The 15235-nt window shown below is 26.2% G+C and overlaps 1 protein-coding gene across 2 annotated transcripts in view; it reads left to right on the top strand.

Moving 5' to 3' along the window:
* The window catches only part of LOC136090309 (stimulated by retinoic acid gene 6 protein-like), a 113818-nt gene extending 99412 nt beyond the window's left edge, over nt 1-14406 (top strand). For both annotated transcript variants that reach the window (XM_065816729.1, XM_065816728.1), the window contains exons 15-20: nt 8239-8287; nt 8361-8478; nt 8889-8987; nt 13398-13561; nt 13641-13769; nt 13984-14406. In XM_065816729.1, coding sequence (XP_065672801.1) covers nt 8239-8287; nt 8361-8478; nt 8889-8987; nt 13398-13561; nt 13641-13769; nt 13984-14279 — 855 coding nt within the window. In that variant the 3' untranslated portion in view covers nt 14280-14406. The remainder of the gene's footprint in view (nt 1-8238; nt 8288-8360; nt 8479-8888; nt 8988-13397; nt 13562-13640; nt 13770-13983) is intronic.
* The last annotated feature ends 829 nt before the right edge of the window (nt 14407-15235 follow it).

The following is a 15235-nucleotide window of genomic DNA, read 5'->3' as shown; positions in this document are numbered from 1 at the left end:
CAGCTTGAGCAAACTTTAGAGGGAAACTTGGCTCCACCAATCTTACAGGACTAATTTGATTCAGGGCTGAGCCAAGTTTTTGCATTGCATTGTTGGACAATCCAGTATTCTGCTGTATTTAAACCATATTTTCCATTGTAAGAGGTTCTTTAAAGAGTTGCTGAGCTGATGACCTAAACAAAAAAAATAGAAAGTTCAAAATCAATCAAGTGATTAAACTAGATAAAGATTTGAGAATTTCATTTAGCACAAAATATTATAAGAATATTTTTTAAGTAAATTAAATTGGAATTAATTAAGAATATTGAAAGAGCATTTTTAATTTACTTTAATTTTGCCTCTCCCTATTCAGCCCTATTAAAATATTTGATTGACAAGTTGGAAGGTTTTTTTAAATTAAATTAACAATATCAAATTAGCACAGCATACCTCTTCTCATAGACAACATCTTTTCACTTGATTGACTAAGCCTGATGGTTCCATTTGGAGAGGCACTTTTAGAAGCCAAAACTGCTGATGCAACTTCCTCTGCTACTACTGGATCTGCAGCTGCAATTTTCCTCAGATTTTCATGGCCAGTTCCTAAAGTGCAGTTGTGAGGAAGCCCACGTCCAATAATTGACAAGCACTTCGTGCAAAGTTTTTCAGCACTTTGAGAAGCCTGCTGTGGGAGTTTGGGCTCTGAGTCTTGGAATTTGCTGAATGGATGCATTTCTTTTCCCTTGAGCTAGGCAATTTGGCAGAGTAAATACTCACAAACATTGAAAAACGAGTTGCAGGTTTGATTAAAATTGTTTCCAAGTAGTAAAGTTTTGGCACAATGGTTGTTTTCCCATCACAAAGCTTTCCAATCTGAGATTGGCATGAGATACAAGTTGCTAAAGGCACTCTCTCATCATTGAAATCAAGATCTTTCTGGATTTGTTGAAGGATTTTTGATTTGTAGTTTTCGGTCAGCTCTTCGTCACCTTTTTTCATGCAAATGACACAAACAGATTTTCTGCATTCTTCATGGGTCTTTGCAAATGTTGGCATCTTCAAACTTAACAAGTATATTCACAAAAACCTTGTATCAATTTTCTTTGTTTTGTACAACTGCCTCTTCCGGAAAAAACTCTGGATACGGACACAAGATTCGAGCTTTCAAAAATGCTCTTGAACCAACGTAATAAATCAAATTTTGAAAAAAGCTATAAAAATAAGAAAACTTAAATATTTGATTGGCAACATTTCTTATTTTATTAATTTTTTTCATAGAGCATGTTTACTGTATGAAATTAGCACTGACAAAGTCCGAATTTAGTTTATAAATACTTAGAGATACAAATTTCCATTTGGATGTTAATGAGGGATTTCAAAACACCTCAATTCGGACTCCCATAGACATGTACTATTACCAAATAATAGGATTTTCATAGGGTATTTCATTGATGTTAGGACCCAAAATCTACAAACCGTGTCTACCTAATTCGGTCCATGTATATACACTTCTCACATGTTCTATCTACTTCAGTCCGTGTATGTACACTCTACATTTAATAAAACAATAAAAAATTAAAGTAAAACAAATAAAATTGAAAAACATAAATATGTTATATTATGAGTAATATATATATATATATATATATATATATATATATATATATATATATATATATATATATATATATATATATATATATATATATATATATATATATTTTTTTTTTTGATAATTCACCTTCCTTAAGGCCCGAGGGGGCCACTACAATCGGGGAGGTTACTTTTTTTTTTTTTTATTCGTGGTGCAACCCTCTCGCAACTCTTTAATCCGAAACACAAACCTTGACAAGCAAGTCCGCTGCGCGGATAAACTAAGTTGAGCGCGGTACTTCCAGGGACGTGGTGGGAGTCGAACTCCGAACCTCTCGCACGCAAAGCGAGCGCTCTTACCACTACACCACTACCGCATATATATATATATATATATATATATATATATGTATATATATATATATATATATATATATATATATATATATATATTTCTGATGATCCAGCAATGGTGAAACTTCAAGTCGAAGATAAAAGTTAGATAAGTGTTTTTTACTAATTAATTATTGCTCTGTTCTTTAAGAACATTGAGCACTCTATTTGTAATATACACTAACATAATTTACATATATATATATATATATATATATATATATATATATATATATTTTAAACATATATATATATATATATATATATATATATATATATATATATATATATATATATGTATATATATATATAAATATATATATATATATATATATATATATATATATATATATAAATATATATGTATATATATACAGACACATATATATATACACATATATATATGTATATATATATATACATATATATATAATATATATATATACATATATATATATATATATATATATATATATATATATTATATATTTATGTATATATATATATATATACATATATATATGTGTATATATATATATGTGTCTGTATATATATATATATATATATACATAATATATATATATATATATATATATAATACTCTTGTGCGTATGAGAGTGCTCAATATTATTAAATAATAGAGTAATATATTAACCTAACCTGATTAACAGTTATTATATTGAACCTGATTAACAGTTCCTATCAACCGTATTGTAAACCTAAAAACCAACTTATGTATGTTCATTCTGATTCAAATCATTCACCTAATAAAATAAAACGAATTCCTCACACTATTGAGTTAATATTATCAGCTATGGTAGTAAATGAAACTTTGTTTAATGATTAAAAATCAATATCATCAGAAATAATGTTAACATTACAATACTTTTAAGTTAAGATAAACTGTTTATTAACTAATATTATATGTTTTATTTATATGTTGGACTAATATCTATACTACTACTTATAGTAAGATTCATACTCAATCTGATTCCAATGATTTAATGAAATTTCCAATAATTTTATTGAGCCAACTATAAGTTTTAATTTAGTTTTTCCAACAACTATTAGTTTTAATGAGCTTTAGTTCCAATGAGTGTTAGTTCCAATAAGCCTAAAATTAAGAAAAATATCTGCAAAAAAAATACCCAATCCTCTATTAATTTCAGCTACATAATAAATAAATCAAATACTAAAAAATATTATCCTCTCAATTGCTTCATCAAAACAATGATTAAGACAACTTTGATAAAATAATGAAGATTCAAATGTATTCTCAAAAAAGAAATAAAATATATTAGTAAAGGTAATAGATAAATTGATTGATGTTAATGCTTTTATTTTGATAAATTATTAAAGTTAAACAAGTCACAAATCAAATCTTTTTATATACAACATAAATTTTTACCTTTTTAAAATGTTTCAAGAACACTAGATAGTTCTATCATAAGGTTATTAAACTAAATATTTTTACCAAAATTTGGAGCTGTTCTCGAATTCTTTTTTAGAAACAATATTAACAACTAATAAAACCAAACAATGATAAATGCATTGCCATGCTTCAGCAAACCAGGTGTTTTCAAACTAAATTGTAGTTGGGGGAATCTTATGTTGGTGAAATTGGTTAGAAAATATCCTCTAGGTTTTTACAACACCAAAGTTTGATTCATGACAGAAAATGGAGTCATTATGGTGTATTTAACCATAACAAAGTTTGTCAGGGAAGCATTTACTGGACTGTTTCTGAAAGTTTTAGCATTGACTTCTAATAAATTAGAAAGAAAAATCAGGCAAGCTTTAGAGTTACAATACTGACAGACTGGTTCACCAAATTTATTGGAATGAAGTTGAATAGCAGTTAATATTTAAACTCAGGTTTTTTGAAAACAATAGTGCAATTTTATTCAGATCAAAAATTTATGTCAATACAATATTAATTTTTTTAACAAGTTATTTGAAACTTTTTTAAATTAAATATTTTGAAATATAACATAAAATATAAAATAAAATAAATATTTTTACAAATAAAAGTTATTTGTAAAAATATTTAGTTTATTTGTCTAATGATGAGTGGTCTCGAATTATTGCTAATATATAAATTATGTTATTGTTTTGAATGGTTTTATAAAAAGAAGTAGTTTTAAAAATAATTTAGTACAAACATTTAAGATGTCTTTAACAAATCTTTATATAATCTAAAATTTATTTTAAATATAAAGTTTTATTCTACTTTCAAATATGTTTCTAATATATTTGATAAAATAAATGTTAGTTTAAAAGTTAGTTTTTTTTTTTTATTTTACTTCATATACTTAAGTTAGTTAGATGTTATTAAAATATAATACTTAAATTAAATTTAAATGAACAATCATATATAAACTGCAAACTCCATAATAAAATGCTTAAATGCAACTTCTTAGGAACTCTATATTTGAAAAACAAAAAATCGTTAACTAGCTGCATACTGCGGTTGCAGTATGTAGCTAGTTAATTAAATTGCAAAGTGCAAATCTAGATAAAATTTTGATTTGCACTTTTTTAATAAAGATAGATTTTGATTTAGTATTTTTTTTAACTTTAGATACAAATCAATATTAACTTCATTTGCTTTATTACATTCTTTAGTTATCATTTTTTATAAAATAATAATAAAAAATCAATAATAATGAATCGAAAATAAAAACAGCTAAAAAAAAGCGAACAAAGCAAAAACAAAATAAATGTTTCATTCTTTAAGCTTTTATATAACAAAACTTACAATGAAGCAGAAAAGTAAATAAAAAGAAAAATAAAATGAAGTAATGAAATAAACAATTTAAAAGATTAGACTAATGTTAAAAGTCAAAGAAAGGGATTTTTTTAAACTTAGACAGTTCAGAAAAAATCTTTTTTAAATAGCTATTTTATTTTTTTTTAAAAAGAAAAAATGACATAAGATAATGGTAAACATTAAGCATTAATTGTAAGAGTTGTTGCTTTGAGATTAATAATTTCTTTTTATATATATATAAACTTGTCTCAGTCATTAAACTATCTTATGTTGGGCAGGTAAGGCACTTTTGCTGTATCAACTTCCTTAAGGCACAGAAAACTTTGATTATGAGCTTGTAAACCTTAAATAAAAAAATATCGTTAATCTTTTTAGTAGCAGCATCACAATAAAAGGACTTGGTCCTGATCTGAGAAACAGGTTAATGCTAGAGAGGTTTTAATAAATTACTTCAACTTATTCCTAATTTTATACTTAAATAATAAAGTTCACATATTTCTTGATTACTTTCTTAAGTTCTTATTTTATCAAACTATTAATAAAAAATTAATAATAATAAATTAAAAATCTAAAAGCAACATTAAATTCATAAAGATAATTAAGTTTATGTTTGTATCATCAATCTTTAAATGTTTTTTTCTTCACATTGTAGTATTGTATCTATATTAACATACTTTGACATTGCATATTTAAATATCTTTTTACTTGAACATTTTGCATCAAGTGAGCATGAATAAATTTGTCAGCAATTACAGTGTGAGGGAATAATATTAGATTAAGTTTAATTTTTGTTTAAACTAATAATAATTGCAGATGTTTGGACAATTTTAGCTTTTAAAATTTTATGAATTTCTTTACATTTTTGTATTATAAATAACATTTGTGAAATTATCTTTTGGAATGTTTTTATTAAATAAATGTAAAAAAATTTTGACAACAATTATATTTGCATTTATCTAAAATGATAAAACCAAATAATGTTTTCTGCTCTTGATTTTTTATATTTATATATATAAGAAAATTCCAAAAAAATTATGAAAAGGTTTTATATAGTACATATTTTATACATTCAGCTTCCTTAATAAATGCTGTGTTCATTTCTGTTTATTTTTTTCATTGCTGTATTTGCAGATTTTTATTAATTGCCAGAAATTACTTTCTTAAAACTTAAAATATAATAAAGGTGCTTCATTTTTTGTGTGGTTTTTATTTATATATTAGTATTATGTGGTCTTTATTTATTATATTTATATTATTATATTACATATACATATTATGTATATATAAATAAAGACCATTAACTGGTGATGCGGAAGTTATCGGACAAATCCTAATTTCATTATTTGAGCATAATAATTAGTTTTTGTGGTTTTATGCGTAGGCATAAACATTCTATAAAATATAAACTTTATTATTTGAAACACAATTATTTAAAATGAGGTTAAATGCAGCTGAACGAGAATCTTTTCGTAAGCGACTAAAAATGTTTTTTGTAAATAAACCTAATATAAAAATAAAAAAAATCGTAAATTATTTTGAAAAAGAAGGATTTGCTTGAAGTACAATATATGATAACCTAAAAAGACTTGAAACTGTTCAATCTTTTTCTGATAGAAAGCACCCTGCTCGTCCGACATCCTGGACTAGAGAAAAGAAAGCCGAATTAACGAGACTTGTCAACAATCGAAAAGGGGTCAGTCAGAGAAAAATAGGTATTAAATTCGGTGTAAATCAATCGACAATTGGTTGTCAGTTAAAAAAAATGAATATTAAATATAGAAAACGTGAAAAGACTCCAAAATACACTATAGAACAACAAATAAAGGCAAAGAAAAGAAGCAGGAAACTAGTTAACCAACTCTATAACACAAAATCGCTTCTAGTCATCGATGAAGAAAAATACTTTTGTTTTGCAGGGGACAACATGCCTGGAAATTCTGGATACTACACAAACAATAAAAAGACATGCCCAGAAAGTGTTCGTTTTATAGGAAAAGAGAAATTTCCAAAAAAATTATTAATGTGGATAGCCATATCTGACCGTGGTATGTCTGAGCCATTGTTTCACACTTCCAAGGCTGTAGCGATCAATTCATCAATCTATATTAATGAATGTTTAGAAAAACGACTTCTTCCATTTATTCACAAGTATCATGGAGACTTTAACTATTTATTTTGGCCAGATTTAGCAAGTTCTCATTATTCTAAAGATTCTCTAAATTGGATGGACCAATTTGTCTATTACGTTGATAAAGAATCCAATCCCCCAAATGTGCCTCAAGCACAACCAATTGAAAATTTTTGGGGACATTTGGTACAAAAGGTTTACGAGGGAGATTGGCAAGCTTCAACAAGTTTTGATTGATTGCATTAAACTAAAACCACAAAAAATTGATTTAAACTTTTTACAGTCACATATGAAAGGCGTCAGAGCAAAATTGAGATCAATTGCAGATGGTGGTGTTTTTTCATATAAAAAATAATATATTTTTATTAAAAGATAAATGCTTTATTTAAAAAAAATATAATAGTAGTTTGTTTTTTTATTTATAAATAAGTTATTGACGTTTTTATTTTGTCCGATAACTTCCGCATCACCCGTTAGGACTCTAATCAACATTTTAGTATATTTTTTATAATCTTTTGATAAATCAAAATTAAAAAATAATAAAACTAATTTAATAAAAAACAAAAAGTGAACTTGTTATTGAATATTGTAAATTTTTTTTTTTTCTTCTAGATTCTTTAACAAATGTTGTTACTTTTTTATGTTTGAAAAAAAGAGAACTAAATATTTGACTGTGCTTTTATGTTTTGAACAATTTATCTGAATTATTTAAATATTTTTATATAAACATTTATTTATGTTAAAAACCCATGCTGACAGTCAGAGATTGGCTCACAAGATTAAGGTTTGGGTGGTGATTGAAAAGCGGAAGCAAGTAATTTTTAATGATGAAAGTAATTTTAAACTAATAAATAATAAAAGTTCTTTTTACAGGATTTAAATTTACAATTGTTTGTTTATATATACAAATCATATGTTTTAGTATGTCATTCGATATGCACACTTTTCTTGCAAATAAATAAAAACAAAGTTCAAAATTTTCTTTAGTTTCTATTTTATGATTTAATTTTATACTTTCTTTTTTTATACATTTGTTTTATTTTATTAGTTTCTATTTTACAATAAATAAGCTTTAAGCAACAAAATCTTAATGCGTTTTTTTTTTTAATGCACAGTACATATATACATATATATATATATATATATATATATATATATATATATATATATATATATATATATATATATATATATATATATATATATATATATATTTATATATATATATATATTTATATATATATATATATTTATATATATATATATTTATATATATATGTGTGTGTGTGTGTATATATATGTATATATATATATGTATAAATTTAAATATATATACACACACCACACATTCTTATATAAGCAAACTCTAATTTAGGTTGCAAGCATGAATTTTGCAGGGTACCAGGTTGCTTATTCAGTATGGGGTAAGTTTTAGATTTATTTTCAATGCTTATGTAGTATTGTTTTTTATAATTAATATTGTTTCTAATTATTTAGGTTTCGTTGTCATATTTATACTGTTTTTTGTTATTCTAATGATCATTACCACACAAATATTCCTTCCGATTGTATATAAGGAAAACTCATTTCTTCTAAAGCAAATTATCTTACTTTGGTAATAAAAATTCATTTTTGTATTTTTTTTTTTTGTTTGTGAATTCTTTTTATAACAATACTAATTAATATTAATAATGAAAATTATTATTGATAGTGGAAATTTTTAATTTTAATGTGTGAATTCATTTCTTTTTAAAGTGAAATATATTTATTATAAAATAATAAAAAATTGTTATGTTTGTTAATTTTAATGATTGTAAAAATTTATTTATTTTTATTAAAATATAGCAAATCTTTAAACAGATATTTTCTTTTAACAGATATACATATTTGTAGGTGTTACAAATTTAAACAAGTTATATATTTGTAGATGATACAAATTTAAACAAGATATATATTTTGTATATTAATAGTAATTTTTACTTGTTTTTGTGCAAAGTAAATGCATGCAAATAATATTTTTTTCAGGCCTACAATTTTAATTGGATATATTATTATACTTCTTCAAAGATTACTTGCTAGGTTCATTTTATTGATTGAAAAAGATATGTTGGCTGTTGACAATAGGTATTTAGTAATCTTGAATTTTATTCCTGATATTTATATTATATAATTAATTGAAATATCAAGTTAATTGAATAACTAATCATTTGAATCAACAAGTCAGTTGAGTGTAATATAATTAGATTAAATGACACTTTTTTTATTGTTATAGAAACAATTGATTTGCAGCAATGTGTTGTTTTAAAATCTTTTTAATGGGAAAAAACACTATTCAAGCTAAGGAATGGCTTCAAAGTGTTACGCAAATACCGCTTTATTGACAATAACTATTAAACCTTTTCTGCATGGTTTACTGTGTTTAATGGTTGTTGTACAGAGACAATTTTCAGTAAAAGTAACACGAAAATTGTTATGGCCAATTGCAAAGTTATGTTGCAATAAATTGCTGTCACCCCAAAGTTTCTACTATACACAAACATTTGAGCATGAAAAACATATTTTTCAAATAGATGCCTTACTTTAAATATGTCCACTTACCACATGACAAAAATAGAAATGAGTTTATAAATCAGAGCATCGCTTGGACGTATTCAGGCCTGTAGTTAACTGGCCTGCCATTATTTTCCTTCAATTTTTTTTTTTTCTTGAATAAAGGGTGACTTTTGTCTCTGTCCATTGGTCTTAATAAATGGAGCCTATAATTGTAAATGGGATTTAGGTTTCACACAGTTATTCAAGACTTTTTATCAAGATAAAATTTCTTTTAACATGGTATGTTAACATCCTTTTGTAATCTGTTTGGAATTATTCATTTGCTATGTAGTACTAGCTAATTCCTTTAATTAGGATTTAATTTTTTTAAACATTTTTGATAATTTTTGAGGTTTTATTATTCTTTGGTTTATTAAATTAGTGTGATTTAGGTCATGCTGAGACAATTTTCCCAGAGCTGAATCCGGATTTTGTTTCAGATGATTCGGTGTCGTGGTGCTAGGTATGTATATGTTCATTGTATTTATGAAGGTAGTGGGTATTTGCTTGTTTCAGAAAACTTTTCAAGTATTGTAGTCATATTATTTAAAGAATAATTGTCTTTACCTCCTATTAACTTAGCATATTCATCTGTTTTATTATGTGTAGAATCTATTAGTGTAAGATCAGTTCATCTCTGAGGAGCAGACCCCTAATATTCAGGTTGAATTAAGTAACTCAATCTTCTTCTTTTTTTAACATCTTCACTTCCAACAAGGTTGCAAGCAACCACTATTAGAGTTGGAAGTTACTGGAATAGAAAAGATGAAGTTCATAGAGCAAGATAACGATTAACAGACAGCTTAAAAGATTACAAATTATATGAATTAAGAAAACAAGATGAAGGAAGCGAATTCCAAAGGACTGATGTTCAAAGAAAAAATTTAGATGAGTTTAGAATTTTTAGAGTACTTAGAACATTAAATAATTTATTCATTTATTTAACCAAATTTTAAAAACTACAAATTTAATTATAATTTTACAAATCAGGTTAGGTGTCACTTATATAGTTAAAAACTAATCAAAGGAGTGACACCTAAATAAAATAAACAAAAAAAAAAAATCAACCACAACAATATTATTAAATAATACAAAACATAAGTTAACATATTTGAAAAAAAAAATACAATAAAAATATAAAATACACCTAATAATCTTAATAATACAGTTAAAATAATATGTGATAATATATAATAACACAATATATAATAACAATGATAAAGCTTACATAAAAATAACAGTAATATAGTAGAAAATAGTATTAACAATAAAAATAACAAAACAACTGATACAATTTTATAATGATTAACATAATAAAAATGATTAACAATTATATAATTAAGATCAAGCAATAATATTATGACCGTTATTATTAAATACAAAACCTCATCATCAGATACAAAAAAATACGTAACAAATAAAAACATAACACAAAAAAAGCAACAAAAAGCATAAAGTGTTTATAATGAATGAACTATATTAAAATAAAAAGGTGAAAACATATCACATAATAATAATGCATTGGTGGATGAATTGCAGCAGTAATGTTAATAGAAAATATAATTTACTAATTATATTTTATAAATTTTTTTTAAATGAAAAAGTTGACTAAACATGGCTTTTTTTAAAAAAAAGGTTTATTTTGCAACCTTGGGCACAAGAAATGCAAGCTTCTTAGAGCAGCACCTATAGCATTTAAAGAAAAGAGTAAGAGAAGCAACATTACGACGATGTGACAAATGATTGAATTCCAACTATGTTTTTGCACGTTGTTTAAAAGAGAAAGGAGAATCATTTGAAGGTACGCTTTAGATATGGTAACAGTATTCAATTCAAGGACCGATTTGAGTTTTATAGAGATAAAGAATAGAATCCAGAGTAAGAAAGTGGTGAGTATGATAAAAAGATGCAACCTTAGCAGATGCTTATTTTGCAATGGATGCTAATTTTGCAATTTCCAAAAAAGATCGAAAGTAAGAGTTAATTCTAGAAGGCGAAAGATAGATGATTCATCTATTACAATTGTGTTCATAAATATAGGAAGATCTAGATTGTTGAATATTAATTAGCTAAAAAAAAATTGAGTTTAATCTGAGTTAAAGTTCGCCAGCCACTAAGAGCCCCATGCTATAGCAGAAGTGAGATTTTTTTCAAGCTCATATTCCCCCTCCAATAAAAAAGGTCCCTCCATTTATTCTTGTCTTGATAAGAAGCCAACACTTAATCAGAAAGCATTGGCTTCTTATCAAGACAAGATTAAATGATAGTATCATCAACAAACAATTAGGTGTGAGAATTTCTGGGAGATCGTCAATGTAAAATAAAAAGTATGGAGCTAACGATTTCTTGAGGAAGTTACAGAAAATGATGAAGAGTGCTGTCCATTGAGTACAACTTTTATACTACGAATGGTAAGGAAGATTCAATAGTCTTAAAGATGTTACCTGATACACCATAAGAAGAAAGTCTATGGAGAAGACTTAAAAATTTTGCCTATGATAAGAAGAAGACTTATGGGACATTAGTAAGTTGAGTCAGATCGCTCTCCAGAATTTCCATTATATATATATATATATATATATATATATATATATATATATATATATATATATATATATTAGGTAGGATGTGATTAGTGGAATCAAAAGATGAGATTGATCAAAAGTTCTAAACAATTCAGCCTTATTTTTGAGATGAAGTATACGATTTTGTGACCTGAGAAAACCTTTTTACAATGGTTTCTAGCAATAGTAAACAGACATCTTTTTTCTGGAGAATTGTTTTGCTGATAGATATGGAAGTAATGGTTTTGATTAGAAATTGCAGCAGCACAATGAGAAGAAAACCATGGAGAAGAGTGAGGCTTGACTTGGAATCATTCAGTGGAAATAAAAGATTTAATTCCAGACTGAATCCAAGGTGTTACATAAGAAGCACATTTGTCAGCAAGAAGATGAAAGATTTCTACTCATGGGCCATCACTGAAGAAAATCACAGAAAGAGTCCCAGTCAGCTTTAAGGTAGTTGTAAGAAGGTATGATGATAGGGGGATTCTGATGCTGAAGAAGAGTGAGATAATAGTTTTAGAGATATCAAACCATGATCAGAAGCACCTAAAGGTGAATGTGGAGAAACTGAGCACTGATTAGTATCAGAAACAAGATATAAAATAAGTAGAGAAGGTAAATGATTCGGATTGTCTGGAAAGCGAGTTGGAAAGTTGACTCTTTGTGTTAGAGATTGAGAAATGCAAAAATTATTTGCGTTAACTCGTACAGAGTCACTGACACTAGAACCAAGACATTCAGTGTGATGAGCATTAAAGTAGAGCAAGTAGGTCTCGAGAACTTTGCAAGAGATAAGACTCAACAGAAGAAAAGTTACTTCAAAGGCCACATATATTAATGAATGATAGGTTTAGAGTGATAATGATGGTTTTTTTGTGTTTTATAGTTATTGACACTTAAGTCATTTTTTATGTTGGTTATAGAACTTGTTAAAGTGGTTAAAGAAACGATTTTTAAAAGAATCTGTCTGACTCGGTGATAATCAAGTAAAAAATGGTCTTTAGCTCTTTTGGTCATGAAAATTTCATAAATAAAATTATAAAAGTTAAGAGTGAAAGGTTGTGTTTTTTTTTTTCTTTTCTGTTTTTTTCAAAGTTAAAGCCACTTATATATGGTTATATATGGCTGCCGCCAAATCCTGGCCTTTGTTTTCTATGTCTTATTCTGTCTTGCCTCGTCTCGTCCGTACACTAAATAATAAAAGATTTATGCGTATTATACTGACGGTATACACGGTATTCACACTGACGGTAAACACGTTTTATTTTAAACGCGTTTTATGTTTTCAATGTTATAAGCTGTATAAAACATCAATAAAACACAATAAAGGTTTATGTCTTTTAGTTTATAGTTTAATTAATTTTATCTATTTTAGGAGGATCTTTCACGGGGCTGCATTTTTTTTGTTTTATTTTAACATCTTTATTGGGATATTTTCATCATTCCTTCGTATTATATATGGTCTTATTTTGGGAGTTTTGTTTTATCAAAGAATACAGAAAAGCTCACTACCGAGATCGTTTGAAAACTGGGATAAAGGTAATGATTAGTGCATTTAATTATTTTATATTTTTTTATTATTTTTTTTCCTTATTGAAAAGAGCAGTTATTATTTCAGGTTACATGTCATACATTGGTTATATACTTCTTGAGCATTATCATACTAACCCGGTGTTACAATGTTTTGTGCGACTTTTATTAGAAGCTAATGAAAGAAAGTTTTTAAAAGATGATTCTGATTTATATGGTAAAATATTTCTTATTTTAAATTTTTTTTTTTTTATGTTTATTGAATTGATTATTTAATAATTAGGTTTAAAAATCAAAAGTTTGGAGCATCTATGTAATTTAAATTGTGTAATGATTTTAAATTTTTTTTAAAGGACTTCATTATTTATTATATTTATGTACTTTATTTACTATATCTTCGTAATTTATTATATCTATGTATTTTATTTTAGGCTCTCATTCATTAAGCGAAACTCATTCAACAGTGAAAAATATCCAAAAAACTCGCGCTCTTAATAGATGGCATCTTTACGTCGTCCTTTTGCAGAATCCTTCGCTAAAGAAATTTCGATGGCATAGAATTATTTCAAAAAACGCTTCAACAATGGAAAAGAAACCATTTATTAATTTCCGCACTGTTACGAATTTATTTTCTAGAAGTAAATATGTTTTTAATGATTCAAAGTATTTTGAAATCAATGGAAATTCGCCTACAGTTCCACTGGACAATTCTAATACAGATGGATAATTTTAATGCAAATGTAATTGCAAATCTATAGATAAAAGGGACAAACATTTGTAAAACCAGTGTATAAAACGTTTTGTGTAACAAAACCTTTTATTTTACACCCCAAAATAAATTACTACTAACTACACTTGGTCTACGACTTTTATGGCACATTGTTCAGAGACTCTTTGGTTTTAAATCGATACCTTTATAGCAGCACTTTTATGTAGAAAAGCACATTTTAACTTTAACATATATATGTCGTATAGGTATAAATTACTGGGTAGTAGTATGATATGAAAGTATAGACTATTAACAAGTATATAACAAAAAAATTGTTCAAGCATGATTCAGATTTTATTAGTTGTAAAGTATGTCACAGCATTATTTAATTTGATCATCCGAGTCATCTGATTCTTCGATGACTCGGACGATAAACTTGATTTTTGGCAAAATATTTTAATGATGGATTTTGTAATTCCAATCATTTATAGTTTTCTATTCTATCTATCTTTCTATCTACATCTTTCTGCTCTAAAACAAAACCGCCTACTTTTGCTGAAGTGCAGACGGTTTTTATAAAAAAATTTGAATGCGCGCAAAAGTTGTTTAATAACCAAAATTTCAGCAAATTTTCATTCAAACTAATATACCGATATTTTAGCTAAATCAAAATCATTTATTTGCAAAATGAGATATGAAAATGCAGTTTGACCTATATTGTTCAAGGGATATTACCCATTTCCCCCCCCCCTCCCCCCTCAATTTTGACGTTAAGTATCAAGCAATATAAGAAAAGCATAAATTTAACAAAAATCTGTTCGCCTTAAGTTGTGTCAAAAAAAAAGGTAATTTTTTGAAAAGGTGAACCAGCCAAACTAGTTTTTGTCTAAATATATCCTAAATCTGTTCCGTTTAACAGCTTATTGTCACGGAGAAAATTGCCCGGAGAAAATTGGACTACTCAAGCAATGTGT

This window comes from Hydra vulgaris, chromosome 13, assembly GCF_038396675.1.
Source record: "Hydra vulgaris chromosome 13, alternate assembly HydraT2T_AEP".
In the NCBI taxonomy this organism is placed as follows: Eukaryota; Metazoa; Cnidaria; class Hydrozoa; order Anthoathecata; family Hydridae; genus Hydra; species Hydra vulgaris.
The sequence above is the reverse complement of the archived record's forward strand: the minus strand, read 5'-3'. Positions and strand labels throughout refer to the sequence as shown.